The 12,700-nt window shown below is 38.5% G+C and overlaps 1 protein-coding gene across 1 annotated transcript; it reads right to left on the bottom strand.

Annotated features, from left to right (window-relative positions):
• Positions 1 to 8,714: 8,714 nt before the first annotated feature.
• LOC116286545 (uncharacterized) lies at positions 8,715 to 10,499 on the bottom strand. Its single transcript, XM_031693104.2, has 2 exons — positions 9,965 to 10,499; positions 8,715 to 9,367 (listed from the first exon to the last, which is right to left on the bottom strand). The coding sequence occupies exons 1-2, from the start codon at positions 10,464 to 10,466 to the stop codon at positions 9,126 to 9,128; spliced, it is 744 nt and encodes a 247-aa protein (XP_031548964.2). The 5' UTR covers positions 10,467 to 10,499; the 3' UTR covers positions 8,715 to 9,125.
• Positions 10,500 to 12,700: the final 2,201 nt, after the last annotated feature.

The following is a 12,700-nucleotide window of genomic DNA, read 5'->3' as shown; positions in this document are numbered from 1 at the left end:
AATGAAAAGTGAGCCGAATGCCTGCTGTCCTTTTTTTCCCTGTAAGGCGGCAATGGGGTGTTGGTTTCGTCGACCAGCCTAAAGCCTAAATTGCAGCTATTCCAGCCGCTAATGCTAACAGTGCACATTACTAGACCTAAGCCGCCCACGTAAGCCTGCAGCTGGGTATCTTGCCATAAATCCCCCCAAAAGCTAGCGTCTTCTAAGTAATGGGAAACCCCCTCTTCCTTCGTATGTGGGTTCATATATTTCAGGGAATAAATTCCCTTCTATAGACTCATTACCGTAAGAGTGCTAATGGTTGCGTGGTTAAAGTTATTATCCCCTTGATCCTCTATGCTATTTACGCAAACGCTCCCCGTATCGTCTACGCGCATTTGCAGCTTTACCAGCCCATGGCAATCGGCCACCATGTGGAAAGTCCAAACCGATAGATTCTCGGCGCTCTGGGGGTTGGGCTCTACGGAGAAATGCGCAGGCTCCCTGTTGTTCGTCTTCGCGCGCATAGGTTGCAGTATGCCGTTGTCATCACAAAGCCTAAGGCCCACGTTGGCGTGACTGCTCGTGCCAATGCAAATACTGCAAAGGATCAACTTCTTCCCTGAGTAGTTCAAATTCACGGACATGCCCTCAACGTCCACCCAAGCCGCCTGGGTGTATTTTTTCTCGCCTGTGTAAGTCGTATAAACACAATCTACTCCAGCTACGTAGGGGTTGTTCATCGCCATTATACCAATAACTTAAACATTTCGAATCTAGTTAGTTTGATATTGCCTTTTATCTTATATAAATTTATGACGCCCATAAACGAAAGCACTCTCATTACATAGTCTGGATATGGGCAAAAAGCATACTTTTTTCTATCGATCATGTTCACTAAGTATGTGAAAGTCCATTTATCTGGATCGTCGTCTAATACGAAATCCAGTGCGAAAGTATCGAAATCAGTGGCATCCTTCGTGACCCCCGGACTCACAGTCACAGTCGTATAAAAGCTAGAGTGATTCGGAACATACTTATCAACTGTAACTGCCGACGTTAAATCTATGGCATACTTCCTAGGCATTGGACCGGCTGGTCCGCGAGGTCCTTCATCACCTTTAGGACCTCTTTTATCCACATGTGGGTTGTTTACGTCCATATATAATACCCCAAACCAACAGCCGTAACAACCAAGCCGGCTTTTAATAAGTTATGGTCGTATTCCTCGGGCGCTCGATATGATTCTTTTTTAAGGGGTGGTTTTTTCTTAGGCGCCCGGGGTAATTCCTTCTTTGGTGGTTTCTCTACCTCTTTCTTTGGCTTCTCTATGAAGTGAGTAATTCCCTTGGTGGTGTCAGAGTTCACGTCATTCACCCCAAACTTCATGTCTTTGGTTGCTCTTTGAAGTTTGTTGTTGTAACCCACGACGGAATTGGTGTTAATGACTAAATTGCTGGGCATTAACCAGCAGCCTGGTGACAAAGCGTAATCCAGACGCACCTTAGACTGTTGCACCGCAAGTTGATACCTTTGAACTGACTTGGAAATGTCGTTTTCTATTATTGCGGACTCAAAGAGGGTTAGGAATTCTTGTTGCGTTTCCTGTGAGGCGCCTTGGGATCCAACGATGGGGTTGCGGGTATTTACCTGCGCTCCTAGGATGCAGTAGACAAATGCCTATATGCTGCGGTTAATCCTGGCTAGGTTTTTTAGACCTTTTCCTTTCATTAACACAAATGGATCCCAAGTGCCGGGGTAGTTTGTTTGAATTCTGGTAATTAGGGTGTTGTTGGCCTTATCACCGCCCATATCTTTGAACTCTAACACATGACTTGGATATTCCTGGTGTCCGTAGTCGGCTGGCTTCTCACCTTTGGCGCCCCAAACGTAAACTATACCCAACCCATGCGTTTTTCCCTCTTTGTAACGAAAGTCTTTTTGCTGTGGTTTGAATTCATTAATTAATCTTTCAAAGGCTGCGGCGTCATATCGGTTATTCATTGGATTAAATGCTATGTCTCCCGGCAGTGGGGTGTTAAGCTCCTTCAGTAATCTCCTAACTGTAAAGGCAACATGAAACCGCATAATTGGAATATGAAACATGTCCGCGGCAACACCACAACCTTTAGTGGCAGCCCAAATAGCAAAGTCTAACTGCTGCGGCCAATACCGCATGTTGGGCCCTGCTAACCATTCCCGGGTTTCCTTGCCTGACGTATGTCTTAGCATTGTCTCTTTATAGATATTCCTTACTACTACGTCAAATGATTGCTTACCCACTGAAATCTTTAGGTGCGTTATTAACTTTTCGAAGTTGTTTACACCACCTTCAGCATCGTAAAATGGGTAATCTTCCGTGGTTAACAATAAGTTTCTAGGAAAATTGGGTGCTTTATGCTCGGGGTTTGGTGGCCTTTCTTTAAGAACGGGGTGTACAATCGTCAATTGCTGCACCTGATCACCTACTTGCTCCAGCTTTGAATGTTCCAAGTCTGCATTGCTGTACATCCTGGAGCCGTTGAAGTAAATCCCATCGGGTCTCCTTTCGAACTTACTAGGGTCTGCATGCGGAAACATCTTCCTAAATGCTCTCCAGTTCCAGTAATCCCTGTTGTCATGATGTGGCTGCTCCTCTATGTTATTCCCAAAAGCGTCGTACATTAGTATATATAATGGATGTCATACCTTCAGCACCTCAGTTGTACCCAGATGTTCCCACCATAGGTCCTACAGAATTAAACGCGGAAAACTTTCGTCTGAATAAAGCGAACTTAATCTTGGCTTACTTGGAAGGGCAGGCAAAACACTACGAAGAGGTTAGAAAAAAGTACGCCAGAGCCCGAAGCACGCTACATAAAATCGCGATGACTTCCGGCTCCATGTCCGTGGCTCTTACAGGCACCGGCGTTGCTACCTCACTTACCGGACCTGGAATAGTCGTTGGCGTTCCTTTGGCCAGCGTTGGGGCAGCCTGTGGTATTATTTCCGCTGTTGCTACGGGCATTATAAAGCAATTGTCCTGTAAGATATCCAAGCACGACACTCACATAGCCCTAGCAAAAGCAAAGGCTAACACCATCGCCGACTTGGTGTCTCAGGCTCTGCGGGACCGCCGCATAGACGACACGGAGTTCTCTTTGATCCTCGCGGAGGAAAAGAAATACGGCGAATTAAAGTCGGGTAATAAAAAAACCATCGTGAAAGATCTTTCCGAGGAATCTCGCAAAAAGATCTACCAGGAGGCAAAGGAGGAGCTCCAAAGAAAACTCGCTCAGTAGACATCTGCTTTGAAAAGAACGTAGGGGGATTTCGACTGCACATTTCATCTTCTCGGAATCCATCCTAATAGGGGGTGGTTGGAGTCAATTTTGTAAAATATTTCGTAAATTGCGTCAGGGTAATAAGGAATATCCTTATTCAGCCGACAAAACATCCACTCGGCTTTTGTCATATCAGAAACCTCAGGAATAGACTTACCGGTAATTTCAGACAAAAGATAGGGAATAGCTTTGTAATATTTCCCTAGTTTTAATTTTTTCAATGTCTTCCGTAGACTTTGCGGGGTTGGCTCTTCTAAATGGTCTATGATTTTCTTCTTTACTTCGTTGTTTAAATATATCGGATGTAAACCTTGGATATGACTCATCCAGTCCCTGAAGTATTTTATTCTCTTATATGGCGTTTTCTTACGACCTCCATTGGCGTAATACGGCTCTCTGGTAGCATTTGGTACGGCATTACGAATATTCTTACCACACTCGTAACACTGTGCTGACGTGTCGTCTTCTATTTGCATTTTCTTACCACAACACCAAAAGGGTTCTGGCTTAGGTATGTTAACTTTGGGTCTTAGACAAATTATACAGAAGTCATTGGTGAACTTTTTACATTCATGCATCGTATATCCAACAAAATATCTTAACCTCCGTTTGCGGTACAGCAGCAGTAAGGGAATCAGCGCGCGGGTAATACCCGACTCGGACGCTGTTACGTGAGCACGGGGAATATCCGTGTAATTCCGAGGGGTGACCGCGAGTCCCCCTTACTGCTGTTTATCAGTGACAGAAGATGGTGTGCATGACGTCCTTCGTCAGTTAGAGACCGCTCTTTCATCTGGCTTATAAGAGAATCAAGAAGTGGAATTGCAATGGCTCTTTTATAATTGACTTCAGGACTTTCGCTTGGTGTGTTATTTCGGAACCTTTGAAGTGCTGTTTTCTTTGGAACAGATTCAGTGACTACTACATTTGCTGCCAAATCTTTTATGTCACTATACCACGCTGCAAATCTATCATCTACAGCATTTCTGGTATCCTGGATACTTGATAACATCGTCAACCATTTTGTAAGCCTCGTATACGTCTTGATCTCTTTTCTGAAGTTTGAAGGCAACGGCTTTGACATAATCCAATCCGTTCTTCGTTGTAATAAAAGCAACAACAGTCATAAATGAAGACATGGACGATTTGAGTCCATGAGCTTTAACAGTTGTATCTCTATCCCAGTCCCATTCTCCAGTAGATGAACATAGATCTGGGTACTCATTTTGAGAAACAATAGCATCTAGAACTATAACACAACAATCTCATATAGCTCCAGAAACGTGTCAAAGCTTGTATGTCTCTCAACCCATCGTGTTTTCCAGAGCCCTGGAAGCTTCTTTCGTGAACAGTCGGGAAGGTACTTTGAAAGGACAAGCTCAAATAGCTTCTGTCTCTTTGGGCTATTTTTAAGGGATAGGTAGACTTCATTTATGACGCCTATAAGGTTTCGTACTTCTTGAACTTTACATGATGCTGCGATGGAGAGGTTAAGGTAGTGACAATAGCAATGTGTATATAATGTTTTAATAAAACTCGCGATGCTGTTGGTGTTGTCATGAAAGAAAAAAAATCACGATGGCTCTCATAGGGGGAGGGGGTTGCAACCCCCAAAACCCACCCCTAGATCCGCCACTGGAGTCGAGAGTATCAGGTCGAGAGTCGAGACTATCCTATATCTGAGTATCCAATTATAGTTCCTATGATTTCTGAGCATAATTAATTTCCTCAAATATAAATCAATAAATATAAATGAGAGCGTACATATATAATAACACTGATGATCATGGGATAATAAGGCGGTCTTCTCCGATGTCATAGGCTAATTATGATTCATTGCACCATTAAATGATTACTGTACCCTCCTTACAAGGTGCATTGGGTTGTTCTTTTTCTGCGTTCTCGAGCTCCACTGAATTTCTTTAGCCGTCGCCTTAGCAGCTGGGGCCAAGCAATCACTGAGGGTAATTGGCAAGGCATTTTAACGTCTTTGATAGAAATCTAACACATAATGCCTTTCTGAATAAATTCACACCAGTCTGACGTCAATCATTCACTGGCAAAAAAGATTTGTGCTGCTGCCCTGGAGTTTAGCACGAAAAAAATAGCTATCACGATAATTCAATCTCAGTATATATATTACACTTCTTTTGTTTCACTGCACGAGTTCAAACTCTTAATTGAAATCGAACAGATTTCGGCTATTTATTCAATGTAAGATCTTTTAAGATCTGATGCTGTGCGAGCTGTCATTGATTGTAAGGCTGAGCTATATGAAACTCAATATCTTCCAAGAATCCGAAAAACAAGGGGGAAAAAAGACTGCTATCTGCGCAGATACACAACTATATATATATATATTTGTATACACTCGATTGCAGAAACGTTGTAGTATACATTTATACAAATATCTAATGAGATGCATAATGCAAAATAATCATTTTCAACTCTTAAAACCAACTAAACTGTACGATCTAAAAAACAAGAAAAAATATCTTGACAGTCATTAAATGAAACAAACAATGAATAAAGCGATTTTTCCGTTTTGCATATCATTAAATATACTGAATAAATTAGATATTTGTATAAATGTATACTACAACGTTTCTGCAATCGAGTGTATATATATATATATATATAATTATTTTCTAAATAACACATGTGAAATGACACATGTTTGAATATTTAAGTGAGTGTAGAGAGACAAGATCACGTAGCGCAATGACGCGAAGTCAGTGTTATTATATATGTACGCTCTCATTTGTATTTATTGATTTATATTTGAGGAAATTAATTATGCTCAGAAATCATAGAAACTATAATTGGATACTCAGATAAAGGGTAGTCTCGACTCTCGACCTGGTACTCTCGACTGTCGACTGTCGACTGTCGACTGTCGACTCTCGACTGTCGACTCTCGACCAAAACAGAAACTCGAATGAATCCCTGACCCAAAGAGTACATTATGGGATACTGATGAGGGCTCGGCTACTTTAAAGTGCCTATCACCCTTCTGACACTATTCTCAGTATTGATTCTACATGGGGTAAGATGTTGAATAACCCGAAAAAATTACATAGTTTGAGTGCGGCTTCTTGAAGTCATGAAGGTTTTTCCATGCCATATGCTAATGCTGTGACGTATGAGGAGTAATCATTTAATATACAAAACATTACTGGTACAGATAAATTAAATTTGAAATAAGGGAAAATTTTCTGAGCGATATTCTGTTGTAGGGAAGCTCTAACCATGTGCTACTGGGAACTCATGAAAAAGGAAATAAACTTCTATGCCTCATCTCTGGCAGAAATTAATTATAAATCGTTTACTGTACATAAATACAACTTTTTATAATCATGTAATTGATGGGTTGCAAGCATTCCCAAAAGACAAAAACGTGGCGGCCATCTTGGTGCTGTTAACAATGGATGCTAATGAGAAATCGTTTGTTAAGGTGGCTCGACCCCCTCACGCTTGACCGCTACCTTCCACTTTTGGAACGCTAGTGCATAAACGTCTTTTATCCGGTTGCAAATCTTTTTTGCACATAAGTCACATAAAGATTTAATTAATATTTGATGCAATTTTTAGTGAGATCGGACGTCATAACACGTGATTATGATGAAATATTTGTTTTCGTTTAGAAAATAAATTTAGCCTTGCAGAGCGTTCAACGCTAAAATGCTTCGTACCACATAATTATATAATGGATGCCTCCATTTGTGGGGATTTTTGAAAAAATCTATCTAGCTAATAATGAGATATTTGAGATTATTTAAATATAGTGCATAATCTACTTCAAAACTAAACAATGGATTTCATACGGCCGAAATTAATATTTCAGAGCTATATATTCACAAAAGTTATTGCTCATTTAGTTTTACTCTGTATCTAGTTTTAAAAGGAACATTTTGAAGGTAATCGACTTATGCGATTTTGTGAAAACGTATAGTGCAGAAGACGGGGTAAACATTTGATGCGCACTTTTCATCGCAGTTTTCTAGTCAATCTTACTAGATCTTCCATTATTTTAAAATTCGCTGATCATTTCTCTCAAAATTACGTCAGGATACAAAATTGAACTTAAACTAATATTACACAAAATTGCAAGACTATTGAACTCATTTTAAAGCGATCTAAAGCGAACGAGAAATACAGAAAACATTGATCGTTTTCCAACGATTTGATACTCTGGGAATTCTATTGTTTGCTAATGATCATAACATCAAATTCTTTCGCACCATGCACGGTCTGATCTCGCTTGGCTGCTTTCCGATTTACCCCCGAAGTTTGGTAACAAACAGTTGTTTTTTTTATTCAAACGTGGGACGTTTGTCATGATGTACTTTGTCAGTGTGAGTGAATAGAATCGGCGAACATGCCTCAAATTAAAACTTCAAGAAAGAAGCGAGCAAGACCTTTGAGTTTAGATAAAGAACCATACTTCGGGAGTAAATCGGAAAGCAGCCAAGCGAGATCAGACCGTGCATGGTGCGAAAGAATTTGATGTTATGATCATTAGCAAACAATAGAATTCCCAGAGCATCAAATCGTTGGGAAACGATCAATGTTTTCTGTATTTCTCGTTCGCTTTAGATCGCTTTAAATGAGTTCAATAGTCTTGCAATTTTGTGTAATATTAGTTTAAGTTCAAATTTGTATCCTGACGTAATTTTGAGAGAAATGATCAGCGAATTTTAAAATAATGGAAGATCTAGTAAGATTGACTAGAAAACTGCGATGAAAAGTGCGCATCAAATGTTTACCCCGTCTTCTGCACTATACGTTTTCACAAAATCGCATAAGTCGATTACCTTCAAAATGTTCCTTTTAAAACTAGATACAGAGTAAAACTAAATGAGCAATGACTTTTGTGAATATATAACTCTGAAATATTAATTTCGGCCGTATGAAATCCATTGTTTAGTTTTGAAGTAGATTATGCACTATATTTAAATAATCTCAAATATCTCATTATTAGCTAGATAGATTTTTTCAAAAATCCCCACAAATGGAGGCATCCATTATATAATTATGTGGTACGAAGCATTTTAGCGTTGAACGCTCTGCAAGGCTAAATTTATTTTCTAAACGAAAACAAATATTTCATCATAATCACGTGTTATGACGTCCGATCTCACTAAAAATTGCATCAAATATTAATTAAATCTTTATGTGACTTATGTGCAAAAAAGATTTGCAACCGGATAAAAGACGTTTATGCACTAGCGTTCCAAAAGTGGAAGGTAGCGGTCAAGCGTGAGGGGGTCGAGCCACCTTAAATGGCACCAACATGGTCGTGATGACGTAAAGTGCAATCGAAGAATACATGTAGGGTGTTTGTATGATAGTGTCATTTGACTCAAACTACCAATGCTTCATGATGCATGATACTCATGAATACACGAAGCGTAGAAATTAGCTATTTATTTAAATTTGTATTCACTCTTGAGAATTGTAAGAATGTATTTTTGGTGCTAATAACTGAGCAAAATAGAGTGTGCACGGGAGTCTGGTAGTAGAGGTCAACAGACGTCATCATGTAAACATTCTATTAGAAACTGTATTAACAAACTTCATAAGAACAGTTTGCTTCTTAAACACAACGATTTTATCGGACCGACACTGTTAGATCTTATTTGATAATGTTTACACACAATAATTTTTAAAATGTTGTCATTGGCAAAAGCCATAGGCGATCGGTCACTTTGACAAGTAAAGACAGTTGTCAATGAGGCTCTTAACACTCGATGATTTAATTTCACTCTAGTACAAATGATTCTGAAATTGAGATTACAGTATAGACAGCATGGCCAGGATAAATTATTTCGTATACATCAGAAAGTTGGGCTGCAATATCACTGTCAATGCCAATTCTCTTGATTGGTGGAAAGCGTACAACTTCTTCTTTTCTATTCTGCAGATGGTCTTTAGGGACAATGGATGCTTATCCAACAATAAAAACATCAGATGAATCAAGCAATCACCAAAACCTACAAACTCTTCTTGCCAATCCGATTGCTGCAAGTCATTGTTTCTCAAAAACTTGCGCATCAGCTGGATACCTAAAAAAGTAACAACAACAACCACAGAATGAATTACAATATAATTTATATGACACATGCTCTGAAATGAGAAAAAATGGCACCATAATGAATTAGGCCTAATTTAAAGTGGTGTCATATTTTCCCACCACTTGTCATTTCCTAGAGAAAAAGTCTATTGGTCATGATACAATCATCTAGCTTTAATGTAAGGGTGCAGTTAAGATGCAGTTGTTGTAAGTTGTATTTTAACTGCACCCTTACTTTAAAGTTAGATAATTGTATGATGACAATTGATATTTTACACAGTTGCTGTTAAAAATATCAATTTTCAGATAATATTTTCAGAATTAATTCTACATGAGGTGAGCTGTTCCATGACAAAAAAGTTCACAGTAATGTTTGAGTGATGCATCTTGAAGTAATAAAAGAAAGAAGTTAAAAGAAAGTATTAGCAATTTTCTGTAAAAGGGTTCAAAATAAAGGGTTCTTCAAATTTAAATAATACAGTACTTGCATCTTATAGTGAAAGATAGTATTTTTAATTACACTTCAGTCACTTGATAACACATTTCTTCAAGAGGATGAAATATGAATATCATTAATTTTACAACTCACCTTTTAAAGCTGAGTGCCTAGCAAAACCACCACATTTTCTTGCAGCAGGAACATCGCAGCAAATGGCAAGAAGTGCAACTTTTATCTTAACAGCCCAGCCTGGGATACAGCGGTCATTTAAAATCACTCCATCACATAAATCTATCAATTCGCTTACCAAGGGCTGAAGAAAGGAGTTTGTGTTTCCTTTTGGCTCATTGGGCCCTGTGATAATGCCAACCAGTATTACATTTTCAGTTTTGAATCTTTCTTCACGAGGAAGATTCATCACTACTAGATATATAACCCCACAACTATAATTAGTGTGCTTGTATGGCTGGAACCAGTCCACATTGAGCATTACTGCCAAATTTCCAAGTTTTGAGGAGTAGTGCTTGCCATCTGAATCAAGAAACTCTTTCCAAATTCTCCCTTCAAACACATCTCCCATTGTACCATCCTCAAGATTTCTTTCCTTCCACGCTTCACACTTTTCTGAAAAACCAGCCCTTACGCTTGGCATAAATGGCCTCGAAATCGCTCATTTTGACATTCCTTTTGTTCAGCGGTTTTGCGCGTGAGAGTGCTTACTAAAATGGCGGCTCGCTTGAATCTTGAGCAGGTTCTCGAGCTCGTACAACGAGAGGATAGCGACGAGGATCAGTCATTTGAAAGCGATGAAGATGTAAATGAGGACAAGGACAAATTGGAGAACTGTCTCGATAGTTTTGATGGAGGCGACGGTTTGAATAGAGCCTTTTTTAAAGAGAATGCCATCGGTGTGCTTATGCCAATCGTTCAAGCTGCAAAACCAGCTAGTGATTTGGATGAACAGCCACAAAGGTTGCAAGGTGGATTCTTGTTATATACAATTTATTTTTTTAAATAATGACAGCTGTTTAAAGGCTTAAAGTATAACTTACGACTGCTTTATTTGCATAGGTTTAAAGAGATTAAAAATTCTTATTCGATGTTCATATTCAATAAAATTTGATGTACAAATGATGATAAATATCTCTGATTTATTTAGTTGTGAAATGGCCCATGTGAATATTTAAAGGCTGATTGTACTTTTACACATTATACTTAGAGGCTACTGTTCATTTTGATCTGCTCAAAATCTCAATTATCTTCCTGGTTTTCTTTTCTAGCTGCCAAGCTTTTGTCAACCATAAACATCAACGTTGGATCCTTGCTAATGAAGGAATCACAAATGTGGCTGTCCATGATTGAGAAGAGATTAGCAGGCAAGGTATCAATCAGAAGACCATACTATGCTGAACTCCAACGCAGCATTCCTTATGACATATTTGCAATTCTTAAATGTATCATAAGGAATGCTGAGGACCAAGACTTCAAGGAGCCCTCCTGTTATGTGTCAAGCAACAAGAAGGCTGAAGTAATTTCTTTTACCTCTCTTTGCTCTTTGCAGACGTTTCTTTCTATGCTTTCTGCATTGAGCACAAGAGAGGTTAAGAAATTCTTCAGCAGGAAACTGACAAGTACCTGCAGGTCTGGAAATAAAGTCAAACTACTTGTGGAAGAGAACAAAGATTTTGGCTTTTTTTACCGACTCTCAACAGGAAAGCTTACCATCCAATTCTTCTATGGTGAATGGAATATCCATGGTTTCCCCAAGCATAACTGTAATATGCAGGAACTCTCCATATCTGAAGTATAGTTCCAGTCAAATCAAAAGAACCACTGAGGACTTAATGAAACCCTGCCAGTTACCATCCTCAGAGTCTGGCAACTGTTTAGTTCTTTGAAGATTCTTCGACAAAGTTTTCCATGGCTGACAATCTTGAGCTTTGGATTTCTGGTTAATTTTACTTGAAAAGCGAAAGATAACTACAGATAATCCAGTACAATATCAGGTTTAGTGAAATTTACCTTCATTGTCTTTCATTGAAAACGAAATTTTGGAGATTGGAGGGAATTCAAAGAAGCTATGAGAACTAAACATTAATTATAAGGTCTTCTGATTGAACATAACTTTGTGGTTGTTCATCCAAGTCAGTTGAAGGTTTTGCAGTGTATTTGAACTAGTGGTGTAAGCACCAAGATAGCATTATCTGAAAAAGGTTTCTACATAGCATCTGCTCCATCAAAACTATCAAGAAATATCTCCAATTCTACGTACAGTATACTAAGTACTATTATCATCTTATTTACATCTACATGGCTTTCAAATAATAACCCTCGTTGCTACAGGATATTGCATGTCATCACAAAGACAAAGATTAAAGATTATTGGAGACAATGGTAGTCACTGTTTAGTTGAATTAAAGAATGGATGAGAGGAAAAAACATAACAGTATTTAAAACTATAGTTTCAAGCTTCACCATTGTGAGTGAAAGGTTTGACAATCCTGTTACAAAATACTTGTATATTTGTTTTATTTATTTACAAAGAAAGAAGCTATTTATAAATATATTTTGAAAATTCATATGAATAAGACTAAAAATTTAGTGACTTAAAAAATTAATAAATATTTGTTTCCACTTAAACATTGGGTGCCAATGAAAATGACCTGATTTTGACTTTTGTTGTTAGGGTTTTTTTTTAAAAATATTTTAACCTCAAATAGTCGAGTAACATTTTGGATAATTTGAGAAAATGTAAAAACATTGCCCCATGTCACTTAAGCCATTCTCATGAGTACTCCTTCGTGTCATAATAAATTAATCTTAATTTTATCCCACACCATAGAAAATACAGCCAATCAGAACACAGGTAAACCCTTGTATATTCAA

This window comes from Actinia tenebrosa, unplaced genomic scaffold (genome assembly GCF_029948245.1).
Source record: "Actinia tenebrosa isolate PJP-AT-01 unplaced genomic scaffold, QUT_ActTen_1.0 PGA_scaffold2__45_contigs__length_23673736, whole genome shotgun sequence".
NCBI lineage: Eukaryota > Metazoa > Cnidaria > Anthozoa > Actiniaria > Actiniidae > Actinia > Actinia tenebrosa.
The sequence above is the reverse complement of the archived record's forward strand: the minus strand, read 5'-3'. Positions and strand labels throughout refer to the sequence as shown.

Bases quoted from the DNA above. Each gene is read 5' to 3' on its own strand.
- LOC116286545 (XM_031693104.2), bottom strand. From the start codon at position 10,466: ATGCCAAGCGTAAGGGCTGGTTTTTCAGAAAAGTGTGAAGCGTGGAAG. The intron at 9,368-9,964 runs GTGAGTTGTAAA...TTACTTTTTTAG, and splicing joins TAGGCACTCAGCTTTAAAAG to GTATCCAGCTGATGCGCAAG.